General features: G+C 40.9%; 1 protein-coding gene across 1 annotated transcript; it reads left to right on the plus strand.

Annotated features, from left to right (window-relative positions):
* The first annotated feature begins 1 nt into the window (after nucleotide 1).
* On the plus strand, nucleotides 2-14406 carry LOC139473309 (mucin-3A-like). Its single transcript, XM_071255836.1, has 3 exons — nucleotides 2-119; nucleotides 2322-2396; nucleotides 12113-14406. The coding sequence occupies exons 1-3, from the start codon at nucleotides 2-4 to the stop codon at nucleotides 14404-14406; spliced, it is 2487 nt and encodes an 828-aa protein (XP_071111937.1).
* Nucleotides 14407-23644: the final 9238 nt, after the last annotated feature.

The raw sequence follows: 23644 nt of genomic DNA on the forward strand, positions 1-23644 counted from the left end.
GATGGAGGGTACAGATGAAGATGTTGATGTAGATGGAGATGTAGACGAGGAGGCTGCTGTTATGGAAGTTTTTGATGTGGTTGTAGCAGTTGACACAAGGATCGGCGTTGATGGTGACTGTGAGACTAGAGCTTGATGAAGCAAACTGGTCAAGAGAGCCCATAGCTCGGGCCTTCGCGGCTTCTCTCAGTAGTTTGAAGGGGTGTATCCAGTCATCTAGAATTCAAGTCCACCATTTATAATGGTTTGACACTTTCGTATTCAAACCGTCACAATATCTAGAATTAGACTTGGGGAATTAGCTCGGGATCAGGCACCACCTTCAAAGAAACCAAACAAAGTGTCTATGGCCAGCTCCTTTATTGGGGATTTCTCGACAGTCTCAGTTCACATTTAAAATATTTTAAATATTTTCCCATATAAAGTACAAAGTCATATAGAACATTTACAGTTTCCATAAAAGAAGCAGTTACCACAAAAGTGTGATATTAAACAATGATTATATATAAGAGTGTAAATTTCATGATATACAAATATATCATGAGCTAAGTGATAAAACAACCAATTACAAATAACAATATTAAAGTCAGTTTGTAAAGATACTTATGAAGAAAGCTTACATAATCTTATGTGACACTTATTTTCAGCCACTCCTAATTATGATTACGCCTTTCTAAATGGCAATGCCATAAGGTATATCTTATTTACGTATAAACCAGTATCAAATGTACACAGATTTAAATATGAATAACAACATGCGTTGGCTGTAACTTCTGAGCATATATCATTCATTTTTTATGCTGGTATACATGTTATATTTGAAGAGCTCTGGACCAGAAAGACGTATCTATTGATTTATCAAAACTACTGTAGCAAACAAACTATATCTGATAGCATCCACATACACTGAGTTAATGGGCCCAGTAATAATATGTCCATTCACATTGCTGAATGGTGTAATATACGGATATATGTACATTTTGGGCATTGCTCGTAATGTAGGCATGTTTTGCTGAAGCTGTTACAAATACAATATGCTCAGACCTTTGTAAATACACGAGAGTTACCTTCTTATTTGTACGTAGGTACCAGATTAATTAAATGATTACATGAATATTATTACTGATTTTAGCTCTGGCTTGTGCTATTAGCATAAATATGTGGGATGTAAATACATCATATATTAGCTATAGAAATTAACGTTTTCTGCCAGGCTAGTTCAGCAAACTAGTTGGACGTATCAGCAAACGTGTGGTAAGCGGTCATTGCGATGGAGCCTGAGACACTTACAGACAGATAATACTGACCATGCTTCAAGGATGTTATGCAATTTTCTAGATAGCAGCGAGCTACACATGTGAGACTGATTGAATACAGCACTTTACATTTTACTTAATATAACACAATAAAGACTATTACTACAGTTACATTTAGTACTAACTACTAAATGACTTTATCGCACGTATCCAATCATTGGCCAATTACGCACGTAACTTAATCACCCCCGGGTCAGCACCATGCACCGTGCCTAAGACAGTAGATCCCGTGCAAGCTCAATCCCTCCTTTGTTACATCTTTATAGTCCACCATTCAAGCACTGTCTTTCTTCAAATACACACGTGTTTCGCTGTATCTAATCGCTCTCGCTTTGTATGTTTTCTTTGTACACAATCGCGACCGTTTTGCCAGTTACGCTTCAAATACCATCCATTTCAGCACTTGTAATATTGCATTCATTTCGCTCTACTCCCTAATTTCACCCTCGGGACATTTTACACTTGTGGATTACCAACTCACCACCTCGACCTTCTGTGAGGCTTCCCAAGAGAAGAGCAGCCATCAACCACAAGCTCGTGAGGGGAGCCAAGCAGGCTGGAAAAACCAGTAGACAAACCCCCCGAGTACATATTGTACAGGAGGCAACAGCTGATATTGAGTCTGCAAATTACAGGAAGATCATGCTTCATCGCAACAATACAGCTAACATGCAATCATCACAGCTCATAAATGCCACACAGGCTGCTAACTCAGGTACCCAGGTAAACGAGCAACTGGAACAAAATACTCCAGTTGCTGAAACATTCAGGGCCTGGCCTGGTTAGCGCAAACCAACAGGTAAGGCTTGGTTTTAGTCCTCCAGCCATTTTGCCGAACTTAGGGAGAATCCCCGATGCTCACAATGAGGCTGATGGCGACGCGGCTTGGCCCGGCCAATCAGAATGCAAGAGTAAGGTATGCTGGGATTTTGATAAATTTGGTTGCAGCAGGCACAATTGTAAGTACACTCACATATGTGGTAAGTGTGGCAAAAATTCCCACAGCTCTGCTTTTGAGGGAATGGGGTCCAACAGAGCCCAACCAGCCTTTCCCTGACAGCAAACCAGCTATCAAGAAAGGTAAATTCAATGGCCCCTTCCCCCGTGGATCGCAATGAAATGGCATCCTGGTTACATCAATATTCTAAGGTCAATTACAGAGATGCAAATTACTTATGGGTAGGTTTTAGTTTTGGTTTTAAGCTCGAGTTCCAGGGAAGCTGCACAGGCCACCTTGCACGATACTTGTGATCAGCCACACACCAAGACATGGCAGGCTATGTAAAACAAAAGCTACAAAAGGAAATTAACCTTGGCAGTATGGCGGGCCCCTTCAAGGACACCCCCCTGGACATAATCCAAAAGTATCCCCGATAGTGCCAAGGAAGCAGCCAGGCTATGGTCAACATTTGGGTAAGCATTTTGAAGAATTCACCATCTATCCTATCCCAGGGGTAAATCTATAAACGACTTTTTAGACAAAGAGGCCTGCTCCGTGGTGTATGCCAGATTTGATGAAGCTATTTATATGGTTCAACAACTGGGAAAGGGATCATTACTCGCAAAATTCGACATTCAGCCTTTAGAATTATACTAGTCCACCCTTCTGAATTCGAGGCACTCGGCATCAGATTCGAAGGTGAGTTTGATAATACTTACCATTAGGCTGCTCCATATCTCGCGCCATATTTGAAACGTTTAGTACCTTCTTGCAGTGGTGCATGCAATCCCATCTACCAACGTGTCAGATCATGCATTACCTGGATGACTTCATATCGGTGAGGGGGGGAAGGACAGCTTGGGGTCTCTATTGCCCATGACAGTGGGCTTTTCTCAAAATGAAAACAAATTGTTCATCGTTGCCTTAGAAATTAGTTTATATATCGTTATTGTCTGTATTGGTTTTCTTAAACCAAACGGGTTTTTTCACAGCAAAAAAAAACACTTTGCATTTCTATCTAATTTAATTCAGGTCTTCGACTTTTTTTTAATGACACACCGATGGCTCTGTCGTTTTAGACAGCGCAGTTCTTACAAGCATTGTCGCCCCCGGATGCTTTACCACTAGACCACGGAGGCGGTCGTCGCATCTTACGACAAACATGGGTTGCTGAAGACTAATTTTAATCTGGATCTTCACGGGTCATATGTTAAGTTTGTTTGTTGTTTTTTCGCACTCAGAAATATTCTAGCTGTATATGACGGGGGTCTGTAACTATTCATGTCTGGACCAGACAATCCAGTGATTGACATCATGAGCATCAATCTACGCAACTGAGATACGATGACAATCAATCAATTATTTTATTTCCAATACGTATAGACCACAGGCCTTTGTGTACAAAAGTTGAGTACAGACAGGTTTTAAGCATTCAGTTTCGCATTTCTTACTTCATTTGCATAATACAGATATTTTGCTAGATTTGTAATAATACATTTATCTGGTGAGGACAGAAGCATATCAAATTAATGAACGTTAGGATGACAATAGAACTTTGCTTTGGGATATAGTTGCCGTAACTTGACATACGATGGACAAATAAGCAGGAAGTGGTACTGGTTTCAACACAGTCAAATTTACAAAGTTTGCATTTTCTTAAATTTCTAGGGATTTTATAATGACGTTCATTCTCAATTTCCAAAGTATGACATCTCAGTCTGAATCTCGTGAGGGTTGTTTGCATATCTTGCTAATTTAAGAATGAAAATAAGGTTCACATTTAACATAAGTTTTAAAACAAGCATAATATGACGTATTTGAACTTGCAAGAGGTTCGCTATGCCAGATCTGCTGAAAATTGTCATACATCTCCGAACCCAAGTTTACAAAGACAATTCCTTAATTCAGTTACCCAATTGACACGACCATGTTCATCATACAGGTTCGATATATTTTAGCACTTTCTTGGTAAACGGAAGTCTGGCATCTGAATTATGTTAAGTCAATATTTCACTCATCTGGTCAAAGCATATACACGGATAGGGTATCTGCCACACTCGCCCAATACAGCATTGTTTGATGTGGATAATTTTAAACCCAAAAAAGCGTTTATATATAACTGCACAGTTTCCAGTTTTTCAACATTTTCAACCCCCCAGACCTCGGCACCATACAGAAGCACTTGCACGATCTTCGCATCGAAAATTTAGAAGCAGAAATCTGGTGACATTTTTTGTAGCAATGTATACCTCTCAGGATAGTTATCCATACCCTTTTCGCCTGCAGGGCAATTTTATCAAGAGTTTTAGACCAGTTAAGCCTATTATTAAAATACAAGCCAATGTAAGTATAACCGCAAGCAACTTCAACCCTTTTCCCTTTGTAAAACCACTTTTTGAAACGAGACCAAGAACAACCATTTTAAAATACAACAACTTTGGTCCTGGACATATTAACTGACATTTTCCGAGTGTTACAAAAATTCTCAAGGACGCTTAGTTTCTTCTGAAGGTTAGAAACACTATCACCAACGAGTATCAAATCATCAGCAAATAGAAGTAACAGGATGTGGATAATGTCTGGATGGAGCTGTACACCAAGCGGACACTCCTCTTCCATCTCAAGAACTATTTCGTTTACAAAAAAACACATCCTTGCCCGACACCCAAAGTGCATTCGAATGCCTCAGACATTCGATTGTTAGACCTTACACTTGCCTTAAAGTCCCTGTAGATTGACTGCAACATTCCACCCATTTTAGTACTTAATCCCCGTTTATAAAGCAAACTCCAAAGAAGGTTATGGTGTATGGAATCGAACGCCTTAGAGAAGTCAATAAAAGCGACGTAAAACTTACCCCCTTTACGTGAAAGGAATCGTTGAACAGGAGCATCAAGGACAAAACAGTTATCTACAGTTGAATACCCCTTCCGAAAGCCTGACTGGCATTCAGAAATAACACAAAGTGTGTCTGCCCAGAAAACTAATCTCTTGTATAGAATTTAAGTGAATACTTTGCTAAGGACACTCATCTGGAACTGTTTCGTCATCTTTCTTATGTAATGGAATGATAATTCCTAATGACCAATTTTCAGGAAAAACACCATTTTCATACATATTATTGAATATTATCTCCAAGCGAGGAGACTTAACATCTGATGAGTGTCTTAAGTATTCGCTTATGATATGGTCAACTCCAGCTGCGGGGTCGCCTAAAAGTCGGGCCAAGAAAAGTCGAGCGGGGCCAGCGGGTAATACTAAAAATGGATTGCATAGTAATGAAACAAAACGTGCATATCTAGGCAGATCTCAAATGTCCACAAAAGTATAGTTTTGCTCATTTAACAATGTAATAAACTGATAATTGTGACTAAATACCGTGAGTCAGGAAATGGGCAGGAAATGACAGTGTTTTGACTACTCTTCTTTCATTAATTAACGTGTTTGGCATCTCTAATTAACATTTATTAATTCACGTTAAACCAACACAGGATGGTTTCTGGAAGTGGATATTCCCGAATGTCACAGGGCTGACACGGCACGTCTTAATAACTGTCCTAGCACTTCTAAAGTTACTCAACATTCTTTACATCTAAAGACTAGTATTATATCAACCTATATATCACATTAGTGTCTCATATTGCGGTAGTTAAAGAAAACTAGGTGCACAAAGTGAAGCTCTTTTCCTCCGACATTCTCAACGTGCTTTATTAGAAGTGATTGGTCTGTGCTCGGTTCGACTTGGCCCGGGCTCTCAAAATCAACTTAAACCTCACTGATGTATCATCAAATGAGTTACATCTATAGACTAGTATTATATCTACCTATATACCACTTTATAATGTCACAGTACATCGTATTTAAAGAAAACTTGGTGCTCAAAGTGAAGACCCCTTTCCCTCTACATTCTCAACAAGTGATGTAGAGGGGAAAGGGCTTCACTTTGAGCCCCTTGTTTTGTGCGATGTACTGTGACATTATAAAGTGGTATATAGGTAGATGATGTAAACACATTTGATGATACATCTGTGAGGTTTAAGTTGATTTTGACAGCCCGGGCCAAGTGGACCGAACACTTCTGACATAGATTTTCTCAAGACAATACAGTAAAAGTGCTTGACTTAAAAGGACCAGTTTTCTTTAAATGCGATATACTGTGACATTATAATTGTATATAGGTAGATATAATACTAATCTATGGATTACAAGTCGGTCCCAACACAAGCCAAACACTTCTGATAGGGACTATGTTGAGAAAGTAGAGGGAAAAGGGCTTCACTTTGAGTACCTTGTTTTCTATAAATACAGCAAACTGAGACACTATAAAGTGGTATATAGGTAGATATAACGCTAGTCTATAGACGTAAACACATTTGAAGATACATCTGTGTGTTGAAAGTTGATTTTGACAGCCCGGGCCAAGTCGGACCGAACACTTCTGATATAGATTTTCTTTAGAAAATACAGTAAAAGTGCTTGATTTTAACGTACCAGTTCTCTTTAAGTGCGATACACTGTGACATTATAAAGTGGTATATAGGTAGATATGACACTAATCTATAGATGTAAACACATTTGAAGATACATCTGTGTGTTTAAAGTCGATTTTGACAGCCCGGGCCATCTCGTAACACAAGCCAACCCCAAACACTTCTGATAGAGACTATGTTGATAATGTAGAGGGAAAAGGGCTTCACTTTGAGGCCCTTAATTCCTTAAATACAGCGATCCGAGACACTGTAAAGTGGTATATAGGTGGATATAATACTAATCTATAGATGTGAATCCATTTGATGATACATCTGTGAGGGTTAATTTGATTTTGACAGCCCGGGCCAAGTCGGACTGAACACTTGTGAGACTGTTGAGAGTATAGGGAGAGGAGGTTTCTTTTTCCAATGTGTCGGCTTTAAATACGACGAACAGTGACATTATAAGGTGGTATTTACTTATATATAGTACTATCCTATAAATATAAACGCTATGACGACTGATGGAAATTTGTATCAAGACAGCTAGCAGTATTTGATACGTTTCAAATCTTATTTCGTTTAACGATTGCTCTTTTACATGTTATCTCGATCAGCGACGCTTAAACTCAGCTCCACTTTCTTTTTTGCAAGTGATTTACTCCGAAATACTTAATTATGGTGCATGTTTTTGGTTGGTGCTTGTTCATAATGTAATGTGTCTATGTTGCATCAAAAATATGTAGGTATGATCGTCGATAATGAAGTAAGTAGCCAATAACACTTTGGCCCGTCTTGGCCCGGCCCGGCCCGACTTTTAGGCAATGCCCATAGACCTGTGCCGAACGCAGCGCCTGCCTTCCACCAAAGCGCCTATACATGATCAGCTTAGCGCTGTTCCACCGACTTATCCAGCGCAGCCATTACAGAACACTAATTGGATGCAAAACTTTATAAAATCCATGTGGCAGCAGTTTATGGCACACCTGTAACCAGACGCCTGCGCCAGCTACAGCTTTGGCAGAAGTGTTAGTGCCTACACCGGCACCTAACATATACCAAACGCCTAATGTGTGTTCAGTCTCGACTTGCAGGATGCCTACCTGCATCTACCCAGCCATCCCTCCGACCGCAGACTCCTAAGGTTCCACTTCAATGAGGTTCACTACCAATGGGCAGTGCTCCCATTTGGCATTTCATTTGTCCCATGGCTATTTACACGCGTAACGAGTAACAACTGTATTTCTTTACCCATACAAATGAAAAAAATTATTTAGATTTCACTTTAAATGTATAAATTGATAAATAATTATCACTTCAATATACGTGACAAGTACCTACAAACCCTTTGTTTCCTCAAACATAAACTGTCCTGACACTAGACGTTGACTGCCCGCCGCCACATTTCCAATCCAAACAAACTCATTTAGGCCTCGATGTTACCAGCATGCTTCTCGGTCACATTCTGCTTCTGACACACTGCTGGAGACATCAATTAACAAACAGATCTAGGCATCAACTGACACACAGCTCTAGACATAAACGGACACTCAGCTTTAGACATCAGCTGACACACAGCTCCAAGCTTCACCTGACACACTGCTGTAGACAACAACTGACACACAGCTCTAGACATAAAGGGACACTCAGCTTTAGACATCAACTGACACACAGCTCCAGGCTTCACGTGACACACAGCTGTAGACATCAACTGACACACAGCTCCAGGCTTCTCCTGACAAACAGCTGTAGACATCAACTAACACACAGCTCCAGGCTTCACCTGACACACAGCTCCAGGCTTCACCTGACACACAGCTGTAGACATCAACTGACACACAGCTCCAGGCTTCACCTGACACACAGCTGTAGACATCAACTAACACACAGCTCCAGGCTTCACCTGACACACAGCTGTAGACATCAACTGACACACAGCTCCAGGCTTCACCTGACACACAGCTGTAGACATCAACTAACACACAGCTCCAGGCTTCACCTGACACACAGCTGTAGACATCAACTAACACACAGCTCCAGGCTTCACCTGACACACAGCTGTAGACATCAACTAACACACAGCTCCAGGCTTCACCTGACACACAGCTGTAGACATCAACTAACACACAGCTCCAGGCTTCACCTGACACACAGCTGTAGACATCAACTGACACACAGCTCCAGGCTTCACCTGACACACAGCTGTAGACATCAACTGACACACAGCTCCAGGCTTCACCTGACACACAGCTGTAGACATCAACTGACACACAGCTCCAGGCTTCACCTGACACACTGCTGTAGACATCAACTGACACAGCTCCAGGCTTCACCTGACACACAGCTGTAGACATCAACTGACACACAGCTCCAGGCTTCACCTGACACACAGCTGTAGACATCAACTGACACACAGCTCCAGGCTTCACCTGACACACTGCTGTAGACATCAACTGACACAGCTCCAGGCTTCACCTAACACACTGCAGTAGACATCACTGAGACACTGGTGGAGACATCAACTGACACACAGACCTTGACATCGCCTGCCAAACTGTTCTAGACACCACCTGACACACTGCTGAAGACATCAACATACACACTGGTGAAGACATCAACTGACACAGATCTAGACATCACCTGACACACAGCTCTAGACATATCCTTGCACACTGGTCCAGGCATTAACTAACAGACAGATCTAGACATCAACTGACATACAGCACTAGACATCACCTGACACACAGCTCTAGACATCAGCTGACAGACAGATCTAGACATCAACTGGCATACAGCACTAGACATCAACTGACAGACAGATCTAGACATCAACTGGCATACAGCACTAGACATCACCTGACACACAGCTCTGAACATCAACTGACAGACAGATCTAGACATCAACTGGCATACAGCACTAGACATCAACTGACAGACAGCTCTGAACATCAACTGACACACAGATCTAGACATCAACTGACATACAGATCTAGACATTAACTGACAGACAGCTCTAGACATCAACTGATACACAGATCTAGACATCAACTGACATACAACTCTAGACATCACCTGGCACACTGCTGGAGACATCAATTAACACACAGATCTAGACATGCGTGAAACTGTATTTACATGATGTGTGACATAGCTTCAATACAATACGGATGTTAAGTTCCACGAGCTGACATGTTAAGCCACGATACTCATGAATGTTGCCCAGCTGTCATATGTCATGTCCTGGACCACATCTGTAACCTAAGACAGTTACCTATATCCTTATATATCCATGTTTCATTATGACACTTTCGTATATCCTCATATATCATAGTTTGTCACTATGACAGTAATGTATATCCTCATATATCCCAGTTTCTCACTATGACAGTTACTTATATCCTCATATATCCCAGTGTGTCATTCTGACCTTTATGTATATCCTCATATGTCCCAGTGTGTCACTATGACAGTTACATGTATCCACATATATCCCAGTGTGTCACTATGACAGTTACATATATCCTTGTATTTCGAAACGTGTCAATATGACACTGATGTATATCCTCATATATCCCAGTGTGTCACTAGTTGTTTTTATAACATTTTAGTGGGTAATGTTGACAACGTATTTCTTCCTTGTAACAGTTATTTCACGTCGTTGTGACAACGTCCATGGTAGTTCACAGAATAACGTTTTAGGGACGCATTATTATAACATTGCCACAACGTAAAATACAACATTACCACAACGTCAAATACAATGTTCCCTCAACGTAAAATTACAACGTTCTCACAACGTAAAATAAAACGTCATCACAACGTTGTCACAACGTGAATATGACGTAACACAACGTTAGGCCATGACGTTGTGACAACATAAATGGGAGTCCACAGAATAACGTTATATGGACGTAACATCCGCAACGTTACCACAACGTAAACACAACGTTGTCACAACGTTGTCACGACGTGAAATTGTTAGCTAGGATGACACTTACGTTTATCCTCATACATACCAGTCTGTCACTAAGAGAGTTACCTATATCCTTATGTATCCATGTGTCACTAAGACACTAACGTATATCCTCAAATATCGTATCGTGTCACAATGCCAGTAATGTATATCTTGACATATCCCAGTGTGTCACTAAGACAGTAACATATATCCTCTAAATTCCAGTGTCACTATGCCCCTACGTATATCCTCATATATCCCAGTATGTCATTTTGACAGTAATGTATACCCTCATTCATCTAGTGTGTCACTAAGTCAGTTATATGTATCTTAACATATCCCAGTGTGTCACTATGGCAGTTAAATATGTCCTTGAATTTCGCAGCGTGTCACTATGGCACTTACTTATATCCTCATATATCCCAGTGTGTTACCATGACCCTTATATATATCCTCATATCCAAGTGTGTCACTAAGACAGTTACTTATTTCCCTGTATATCCCAGTGTCTTTATATCACTTACGTATATCCTCATATATCACAGTGTTTAACTATGAGAGTAATGTATATCCTAATATATCCCAGTGTGTCGCTATGACAGTAATGTGTATCCTCATATAATCCCAGTTCGTCACGATAACAGTTACATCTGTCTTCACATATCTCAGTGTGTCACTTGGACAGTTACAAATATCCGCATATATCCCAGTGTGTCACTATGACACTAACGTATATCCTCATATATCCAAGTGTGTCACTAAGACAGTTACATGTATCCTTGTAAATCCCAGCGTTTCATTAAGACATTTACATATATCCTTATATATCCCAGTGTGTCACTATGACACTTACACATATCCTCATATATGCCAGTGTGTCACTATGACAATAATGTATATCTTCATATATCCCAGTGTGTCACTATGACACATTCGTATATCCTCATATATCCCAGTGTGGCTCTAGGACAGTTACATATATCCTTGTAAATACCAGCGTGTCACTATGAAAATAATATATATCCTCATATATCCCAGTGTGTCACTAGGACGGTTACATATATCATCATATATCACAGTGTTTCACTAGGACAGTTACAAATATCCTCACATATCTCAGTGTGACACTAAGACAGTTACATGTATCCTTGCATATCCCAGTGTGTCACTACAACACATTGTGACTGCTAAGAGTATGACACACATACAGACACCACATTTCACAGCAGCATACATCCCAGTACACATCAACATAACATCATCTTCCAAACCAACAGACATCACGGTCCACACCAACATGACATCTCAGTCCACAGCAACAGACACCGCAGTCCCCAACAACAGGCATCACAGTCCACACCAACATGCATCACCGTCCACATAAAAAGGCATCACACTCCACACATAGAGTCCTCACATTCCACACCAATAGGCATCACACTCCACACCAACAGATATCACATTCCACACCAACAGGCATCACACTCTAAAACCAACAGACATCACATTCCACACCAACAGGCATCACAGTCCACACCAACAGGCATCACACCCCACACCAACAGACATTACACTCCACACCAACAGTCATCACAGTCCACACCAACAGACACTACTGTGCGTACCAACAGGCATCACACTCCACACCAACAGACATCACACCCCACACCAACAGTCATCACAGTCCACACCAACAGACACTACTGTGCGTACCAACAGGCATCACACTCCACACCAACAGACATCACACCCCACACCAACAGGCATCACAGTCCACACCAACAGGCATCACACCCCACACCAACAGACATTACACTCCACACCAACAGGCATCACACTCCACACCAACAGGCCTCACACCCCACAGCAACAGGCATCACACCCCACACCAACAGGCATCACACTCCGGACCAACAGACATCACAGTCCACACCAACATACACTACCGTCCGTACCAACAGGCATCACAGTCCTCGCCAACAGGCATCACACCCCACACCAACAGACACTACCGTCCGTACCAACATGCATCACATCACATCCCACACCATACAGACACCACATTCCACAGCAGCATACATCCCAGTACACATCAACATGGCATCATCTTCAAAACCAACAGACATCACGGTCCACACCAACATGACATCACAGTCCACACCAACAGACACCACAGTCCCCACCAACATGCATCACCATCCACATAAAAAGGCATCACACTCCACAAATAGAGTCCTCACATTCCACATCAATAGGCATCCCACTCCACACCAACAGACATCACAGTCCTCACCAACAGGCATCACCCTCCACACCAACAGACGCTACTGTCCGTACCAACAGACATCACAGTCCACACCAACAGAAATCACAGTCCTCACCAACAGGCATCACACTCCACACCAACAGACACTACTGTCCGTACCAACAGACATCACACTCCACACCAACAGACATCACAGTCCTCACCAACAGGCATCACACTCCACACCAACAGACGCTACTGTCCGTACCAACAGACATCACATTCCACACCAACAGAAATCACACTCCACACCAACAGACACTACCGTCCGTACCAACAGACATCACAGTCCTCGCCAACAGGCATCACACTCCACACCAACAGACACTACTGTGCGTACCAACAGCCATCACACTCCACACCAACAGGCATCACACCCCACACCAACAGACACTACTGTGCGTACCAACAGGCATCACAGTCCTAGCCAACAGGCATCACACTCCACACCAACAGTCATCACAGTCCACACCAACAGACACTACCGTCCGTACCAACAGACATCACAGTCCTCGCCAAAAGGCATCACACCCCACACCAACACACACTACCTTCCGTACCAACAGGCATCACACTCCACACCAACAGTTATCACACTCCTCACCAACAGTCATCACAGTCCACACCAACAGACACTACTGTGCGTACCAACAGGCATCACACTCCACACCAACAGGCATCACACCCCACACAAACAGACACTACCTTCAGTACCAACAGGCATCACACTCCACACCAACAGTCATCACACCCCACACCAACAGACACTACTGTGCGTACCAACAGGCATCACACTCCACACCAACAGGCATCACAGTCCACACCAACAGACACTACCGTCCGTACTAACAGACATCACAGTCCTCGCCAACAGGCATCACACCCCACACCAACAGACACTACCTTCCGTACCAACAGGCATGACACTCCACACTAACAGGCATCACACTCCACACCAACAGGCATCACACTCCACACCAACAGTTATCACACTCCACACCAACAGTCATCACACCCCACACCAACAGACACTACTGTGCGTACCAACAGGCATCACACTCCACACCAACAGACATCACAGTCCACACCAACAGACACTACCGTCCGTACCAACAGGCATCACACTCCACACTAACAGGCATCACACCCCACACCAACAGACACTACCTTCCGTACCAACAGGCATCACACTCCACACTAACAGGCATCACACTCCACACCAACAGGCATCACACTCCACACCAACAGTTATCACACTCCACACCAACAGGCGTCACACCCCACACCAACAGACACTACCTTCCGTACCAACAGGCATCACACTCCACACTAACAGGCATCACACTCCACACCAACAGGCATCACACTCCCCACCAACAGACACCACATTCCACACTAACAGCCATCACAGTCCACACTAAGAGGTATCACAGTCCACACCAACAGACATCCTGATTTGGCATGTATGTTCCTCATAATTCAGACCTCTTATTTTGTTCAAATCATTGTGATTTTATTTCAAGTTTGTTTGTTAACAGTTTTAAAAAAATCAAATTACGAAAAAAGGTCTAAATTGTTTTGCTCATCAATAGAAAGGAATAGAAAGTTGAAACTGTTTTAGGAATTATAATGGCCATTAGTTGACAAGTGTTTAAATGCATCACAGTCGGTAGTCAACTTCAGTGCCCTAAACAATTATGCAAAATTTAATTTTTTTTATGAAACTCAACATTGATTCATAGAAGCATAATAAAATCAACCAAATAAATGGTTGTTTTTTTATTAAATATGTATTTAGAAAAAATTAACAATGCAGATTTTTAAACCACCTCTTTCCAGAAGCCAAGTGAAGAAGATGGAATCATTATATCCGTGTCTTTGTGTCTGACGGGGACAAAATGGGAGATTTTGGAGATGCATTTTGTTCCTGGAACAGATGTCCAGTGTAAAAACAATATTTGTTCAAACTGTGTTATTTATTTATTCCACAAACAAGCATTAGGGCTTTAGGCGACACTTTTTTATTTCTTGGTTTACGGATGCGCCGCTCTTTCAAAGTCCAAATGTTAAAAAAAAAAAAAAAAATGAAAATTACCCTTTTTTTTTATTACCGCCGATCTTTTCGAAAAAAAAATCAAACAAAAAAGTTTCTTTTCCTCGTTGAGCGTAAAACAAAGGGAAGTCACTCTGATATTTCTTGCTGGGATCCTTCTCTAATACCATCAAAGCTTGCCAACACCAAAGCGCAGTGATGACCAGTTTAACTATTTCAACATTGTTGGCCGTTCAAAGCCACAAGTCACACCGCACGGTAACCGTCCAAGCCACGTCAAAATAGTTTATAATTATATTAACCTACTTGTCATATCATTCATTTATTAAATCCATCACATTTCACAGTGTCTGAAATACGTATTCCATTTGATTTTATCATTTTTTTTATCTATAGATTAAAAATATATTCACTTGACACTATTTCCCGCAATGTTATTGAAAATAAAATTCTCGGACACTTCGACAACGGGTCCTCATCGAACATGTCAAACAGCAAAATAAAGACGTTTCACGCACTGAAACGTCTTTATTTACAAAGTAATAAAATCATTAAAAATATATCTATAAAAGTTGCCAAACTGACATCTTAGTTATTATTTCCAACTTTTCGGGCGATCGCATATCGTAAGTCAAATGACATCTCGGCTTTCGTCGCCTCGATTTCTCGGCTCGGACACGATGTCTTAATGCCAAAATATATGCATAAGAAATCTTTGCCACAGCTCGTAACCTAGCTCTATGCATCCATAAAGTTCCATATTTTTAATATAGATCGCGATTTCATGCTAAAACGTTCAGAATAACATGATTTAACCCAAACCTTTCGCCAAAGTCTGAAAATTACCGTTGCTGTAATTTGATTAGCTGCCTTAGGTCACGTGCTTAAATTTGACCAATCACGAACCTTGTAGCAAATTTTGTCGGTGAAACAATATAAGTTTTTTTTATGTATACTGACATGGCAGGACGTATGTGTTATTCATACGAAGCTTTGACAACGGAGGTATTTCCTCATGTTAGTAAGCGGACAGCCACTATCCTCGGGAAATGGGTGATGATAGATATTATTTGTAATTCTTTTTTAAAATAATGTTCCAACAACGTAAACAAATGAAAATTAAAAAGAAATAGGCAAGTGGATTTTATGAATTCTTATATTTGCCAAAAAAATCATTAAATTTGGACGTTATGAATGTTTTAGCTTTCATTATTTTTTATTTAAAACGAACTTTACACACATAGTGTATGACCAAACATATAGTAGCAAAGATGTTAATTTCAACAGATAATTCCTTGATAAATGTCGGTTTCATCTATCAAACAACAGTGTCTGGGAACTTGGTGTCACAGCAATAATCTTCTAGTTGGCTGGTGTTGAAAGAGTTAAACATTGCCCATGCTGCCAAAATAGCAGCGTCTTTCATGCATTTCCACCCATGACATGAATATTGTTATGTTGCCATCCTTGCACAAGCTGAGTGCCAGGGATATAATAAAATGTTCTTGAAAAATTGAGTTATTTTACTTTTATTACGCCAGGATATTTTTTTTCATTTTTTCATACCTACCTAACTTTTTAGGACAAAATTCAGGTAAAAAAAATGTGAGAGCCTTTTTTCTTCTTTTTTTTTAAGTTGGCCTGCCTCACTTTTGAAATGAGTTTGAAATCCGTTAACCAAGAAATAAAAAAAGTGTCGCCTTACTGCAGTTTTGGAGTCATATGATTCCATAGACTTACGGCTACTCGTTGAGATGTTGTACACATTTTACTAAACTTATTGCTTTTTGTTGCAGCAAAACAATATTGGAAATAAGATCTAACATAATGAAATTTGACTTCAATATATATTAATGCCTTCAATTATCCTTCCACTGATTACGTCTGATCCCACCTCTACCCCCATTTAGACTTTCATAACTGTTTCTATATACGTGTATAGATCTTACATTTAGTCCTTGCCATGCGCATACATTATAGACCAAAATCATGTTTCATGAGTTCTGCTTAAATTATTTTAGGGCAAGCAAATACTGTTCAAATTATTCATTAAAACATTGTGCCTTTTGGTCTTTAAGGACTTCATTTTGTGTTAATCTGAGAAATCAATTGGGGACCTGGGGAGTGTGTGTGTGTAGACATGTCATCCACTGTTGACTCCTGTTTTCAGATGCAGCAGACTTGAATATTCTGATTCTTTATGTTGATGTTTGTAACCATATTGGGACGTACAGGATCAGAGTGAAACTTTGTGTGATGCAGTTTAACTGTTCTGTATTTCAACAATGTAACACAATATTTCATATGACATTCATTGTTGCAGATGAAGAAATAGTGTTGAAAATTGATACTTGATATTATTTGGTTAGTGCTACAATACTCAACATTATGCAGAAATAGTTGAAGATCAATACTGACAAGGCGACAGTGAGGTAATCCGGTGGTTAAATCATTCGCCCGTCACACCGAAGGCGAAGGATCGATTCCCCACAAGGGCACAATATGTGGGCCAATTTCTGGTGTCCGCCACAATGGTATTGTTGGAATATTGCTAAAACCTCGCACTCAACCACCCACTAAACCAGCCACCCACTCAACCAAATACTCAATTTCTCAAGTATCCTCTCCTCTATCCCCCGAGTCACTGCCACTCTGTTACTCAGGTATCCTCTCCTCTTTTCGTCGAGTCACCGCCTCTCTGTTGCTCGGGTATCCTCTCCTCTATTCCCCGAGTCACCGCCTCTCTGTTACTCGGGAATCCTCTCCTCTATTCCCCGAGTCACCGCCTCTCTGTTACTCGGGAATCCTCTCCTCTATTCCCCGAGTCACCGCCTCTCTGTTACTCGGGAATCCTCTCCTCTATTCCCCGAGTCACCGCCTCTCTGTTACTCGGGAATCATCTCCTCTATTCCCCGAGTCACCGCCTCTCTGTTGCTCAGGTATCCTCTCCTCTTTTCGCCAAGTCAGCGCCCCTCTGTTACTTGCGTATCCTTTTCTCTTTATTTACGCGTATTCACCATTATTTTGTCCAGTAAAACCGACTCACTAAAGCTGTTGCATAGTTGTCAAGACTATTTATATGTATAAGGAGGATGTCAAGTTAAGCAAATAAGGCTTTCCTCAGTATTCTTTCCCTTATTTATGCGATGTGTGTGATGATTCACACAACGTTTAGGGTCTCATTTATTTGTTCTCCACTTTAGTTGATGATCAAAGACTTATTAATTGTCAACGTTACACCATGGTAAGTGCAAGAGAATGATAGCTTCATCACAAAAGTTCCATTGAAGCCACAGAGGAAGGTGAGCAATAGCCACTCAAGACCCCCTCCACTTGCTACATCCACCCTGTCAAACATCGACGTTTTAGAGTTCACAGTATGGTGCCATCGATCAGTCTCAGTGTGGGGCAGACGTTTACTTTCCCAAGTAATGCTGCACCGTTTGCTCGGGATGAAGTTATTTGCTATTGGTTTGATTTTCGTTACCCTATTGACCTCCCCTAGTGTCTGTGGGGTAAATCTGTTGGAGTTACTCTACTGCTTCGCCTCACGCCAATGTTATGCATGTCTAAAGCACAGGCAAATGTACAGCATAAGTTAAAAATACAATGAGCCTATAAAATACAACTACATATGGAATAAAACTTCCAGTTGCCCTCAAAACAATTTCTCAATATGTTTAGTGTTCTCTGTTGATGTTAAAACCCGTATGTTAACCTTTTGGTCGAAATTACTTACAGATAAATCCAGCAAAATATCTTCAATCATTTACTCTATTGTATATAACATCCATAATACAGGTTTTTACAACTATGACTGGATTTCATGTATTCAAAATGTTCTAAACAATATTGGTTTAAGTTATGTATGGTTGTCACAGTCTCCTGTTTCATCTTCCTGGCTCACTCTATTTTAACTGATCATGCTAAACAAACCTTGAGCTCTGAGGTGGAAAATTTAAAAAAAAGTGTAGTCTATTCTCTCTTGAAACCACAATTTGAATCAGAAAATTATCTGACGTCCCTACCCCTAAATAAAGCTATCCCTCTACTTTTATTTCGAACTTCATGCCACCACTTACCAATTGAAAAAGGAAGATGGAATGGGATACCTATTCGTGAAAGAAAATGTAAACTGTGTTTTATTGATGAATTTCACTATATTTTTAAATGTCCATATTTTACTAAAGAGAGAATTTTGTATATCCCACCTACATATTCTAAAATACCTAATATGATTAAATTTCAAAGACTTTTCACTTGTAAAGAGATATCTGTATTAAAAAACCTTAGTAAACTCTGTAAATATTTAATGCAAATTGTAAAATCTTCCGGCTAACCACATATCCGCTATTATAATGTGTATTTTGCTGTCATTTTTTACCTCATATGCCGAGGATCTCGGCCTGAGTGTAATGAAGTTCTGTTCTGTTCTGTTCTGTTCTCACGGAAATAGTTACAAAGGAAAGCACAACCCTACGTCAGAAATGACTCAAAAAGGTTTCATTCATGCATTACGATCTTTTTCATACGGGACACAATGACTACTTAGGCTAGCTCTACCTTACAAGTACAAAAACTAACTATTTATTTCCATATAGCAACTAATTACGCACGCATCCTCCACACACCCTCCATCTATATAGCCAAGCTCTAACCTTCATCTATATAGCTAAGCCCTACCCTTCATCCATATAGCCAAACTCTACCCTCCATCTGTAACACTTAAGTATTCACTTCATCCATATAGCCAAACTCTACCCTCCATTTGTATAGCAAAACTCTACCCTCCATCTGTATAGTCAAACTCTACCCTCCATCTATATAGCAAAGCTCTACCCTCCATCTGTATAGCCAAACTCTAACCTCCATCTATAACACTTAAGTATTCACTCCATCCATATAGCCAAACTCTACCCTCCATTTGTAACACTTAAGTATTCACTTCATCCATATAGCCAAACTCTACCCTCGAACTGTATAGCCAAACTCTACCCTCCATCTATAACACTTAAGTATACCCTCCATCTATATAGCAAAACTCTACCATCCATCCATATAGCCACACTCTACCCTCCATCTATATAGCCACACTCTACACTCCATCTGTATCGCCACACTCTACCCTCCATCTGTATCGCCACACTCTACCCTCCATCTATATAGCCACACTCTACACTCCATCTATATAGCAACACTCTACCCTCCATCTATATACCCACACTCTACCCTCCATCTATATAATCACACTCTACCCTCCATCTATATAGCCACACTCTACCCTCCATCTATATAGCAACACTCTGCCCTCCATCTATATAGCCACACTCTACCCTCCATCTATATAGCCACACTCTACCCTCCATCTATATAATCACGCTCTACACTCCATCTATATAGCAACACTCTACACTCCATCTATATAGCCACACTCTACCATCCATCCATATAGCCACACTCTACCCTCCATCTATATAGCCACACTCTACCCTCCATCTGTATACCCACACTCTACCCTCCATCTATATAGCAACACTCTACACTCCATCTATATAGCCACACTCTACCATCCATCCATATAGCCACACTCTACCCTCCATCTATATAGCCACACTCTACCCTCCATCTGTATACCCACACTCTACCCTCCATCTATATAATCACACTCTACCCTCCATCTATATAGTAACACTCTACCCTCCATCTATATAGCCACTCTCTACCCTCCATCTATATAATCACGCTCTACCCTCCATATATATAGCCACACTCTACCCTCCATCTATATAGCAACACTCTACCATCCATCTATATAGCCACGCTCTACCCTCCATCTATATAGCAACACTCTACCATCCATCTATATAGCCATGCTCTACCCTCCATCTATATAGCAACACTCTACCCTCCATCTATATAGCCACACTCTACCATCCATCTATATAGCCACACTCTACCCTCCATCTATATAGCCACACTCTACCCTCCATCTGTATCGCCACAATCCGCCCTCCATCTATATAGCCACACTCTACCATCCGTCTATATAGCCACACTCTACCTTCCATCTATATAGCCACACTCTACCCTCCATCTATATAGCAACACTCTACACTCCATCTATAAAGCAACACTCTACCCTCCATCTATATAATCACGCTCTACCCTCCATCTATATAGCCACACTCTACCCTCCATCCATATAGCCACACTCTACCCTCCATCTGTATCGCCACACTCTGCCCTCCATCTATATAGCCACACTCTACCCTCCATCTATATAGCCACACTCTACCCTCCATCTATATAATCACACTCTACCCTCCATCTATATAGCCACACTCTGCCCTCCATCTATATAGCAACACTCTACACTCCATGTATATAGCAACACTCTACACTCCATCTATATAGCAACACTCTACTCTCCATCTATATAGCAACACTCTACCCTCCATCTATATAGCCACACTCTACCCTCCATCTATATAGCCACACTCTACCCTCCATCTGTATCGCCACACTCTGCCCTCCATCTATATAGCCACACTCTACCATCCATCTATATAGCCACACTCTACCCTCCATCTATATAATCACACTCTACCCTCCATCTATATAGCCACACTCTACCCTCCATCTATATAGCAACACTCTACACTCCATGTATATAGCAACACTCTACACTCCATCTATATAGCAACACTCTACTCTCCATCTATATAGCAACACTCTACACTCCATCTATATAGCAACACTCTACACTCCATCTATAAAGCAACACTCTACCCTCCATCTATATAGCCACGCTCTACCCTCCATCTATATAGCCACACTCTACACTCCATCTATATAGCCACACTCTGCCCTCCATCTATATAGCCACGCTCTACCCTCCATCTATATAGCCACGCTCTACCCTCCATCTATATAGCCACACTCTACCCTCCATCTATATAGCCACACTCTACACTCCATCTATATAGCCACACTCTACCCTCCATCTGTATAGCAACACTCTACCATCCATCTATATAGCCACACTCTACGCTCCATCTATATAGCAACACTCTACCCTCCATCTATATAGCCACACTCTGCCCTCCATCTATATAGCAACACTCTACACTCCATCTATATAGCAACACTCTACACTCCATCTATATAGCAACACTCTACCCTCCATCTATATAGCAACACTCTACACTCCATCTATATAGTAACACTCTACACTCCATCTATATAGCAACACTCTACACTCCATCTATATAGCAACACTCTACACTCCATCTATATAGCAACACTCTACACTCCATCTATATAGCCACACTCTACCCTCCATCTATATAGCCACACTCTACCCTCCATCTATATAGCCACACTCTACCCTCCATCTATATAGCCACACTCTGCCCTCCATCTATATAGCCACACTCTACCCTCCATCTGTATAGCCACACTCTACCCTCCACTTAAGTATTTACTCCATCTGAATAGCCCAACCAAACCCCTTTATCTATAATACCTTATTGTACCCTCAATCACTATAACCGAATAATACCCTCCATCTACACGTAATTATACCCTCATAAATGTTACCAAGCTATACTCTCCATCTATAATACCTATCTCAACCCTTCATCACTTTAACCGAACTATATCCTCCATCTATATAACCAAACTTTTCTCTCGACCTGTACCACATAACTTTACCCTCTATCTTTAACACCCAACTATACCCTCCATAAATGTAAATACAAGAGACAAACATTATTTCAATAATCTTAAGAAATCTCCACTAAAAGAAGCATCCATTGTACGATTATGACCATGTCATACCATGGTTTTATTAATAGTGCGGATACCAGGTATTCGCGAAAAGGTGAGTGTATCCTGACCCACAAGTGGCATCCGTCACACACAAACGAAAAAACAAGTCATTTATTCACCTGATAAGAAACGGGAACATAAGGTAAGCAAAAATAGGGAACTACGTTGGATATCATTTTGTCACTGATGCACCAAATGTGGAAATTCACTCTACATGTCTGCCATAAAGGTGGTGGGAGTTGGGAAATGTAAACACCAAAGACTGAAGCTGCTGGAATATTCCTCAAAATAATAGGAAAATTGACCATTGGAAAGTTGAAGTCATGCCTCTTGTCATTCTGAATCTCTGCAAATATATAAATGAATTAGATAAGAGGGTTTCATTGGGTGTTTTTTTAAATTTCCGCTTCAATTTGGTAAATCAGTGGAAGGCAATTAACAGTGTTTAAACATGCAGTAGTTGTTGGAAGCTGTTCGGATTATCAACCAGGTGTTTTGAGATGTTTTCACTTGGCTCCTATAAATACGTGAATTTCCAAGTAAGCGGGATATAGCAATCATTGTTCAACGTCTGATGATAACATTGAAAGCCTACATTGTACATACACCAATAATCCACAGGCTGTGGATTAAATCAGTAACTAACGTGGGCAAATCATTGTTTGTATTACAACCGGGCATTTGCTGTGGGCGCTGTTTACATGAATTGCAGAAGACAAATGTATTGTTAACTTATTCCAAGATATGTAGAGTGTGTACATGTGAGGCATCTGCTG

This window comes from Haliotis cracherodii, unplaced genomic scaffold (genome assembly GCF_022045235.1).
Source record: "Haliotis cracherodii isolate W230 unplaced genomic scaffold, xgHalCrac1.p SCAF_28, whole genome shotgun sequence".
In the NCBI taxonomy this organism is placed as follows: domain Eukaryota; kingdom Metazoa; phylum Mollusca; class Gastropoda; order Lepetellida; family Haliotidae; genus Haliotis; species Haliotis cracherodii.

Excerpts from the sequence above, each read along its gene's own strand:
- LOC139473309 (XM_071255836.1), top strand. The coding sequence starts at position 2 with ATGGAGGGTACAGATGAAGATGTTGATGTAGATGGAGATGTAGACGAG. Across the intron at positions 120-2,321 it reads GATCGGCGTTGATGGTGACT|CTCTGCTTTTGAGGGAATGG; the intron begins GTGAGACTAGAG and ends AAATTCCCACAG. Across the intron at positions 2,397-12,112 it reads CAAACCAGCTATCAAGAAAG|GCATCACACTCCACACCAAC; the intron begins GTAAATTCAATG and ends CCACACCAATAG.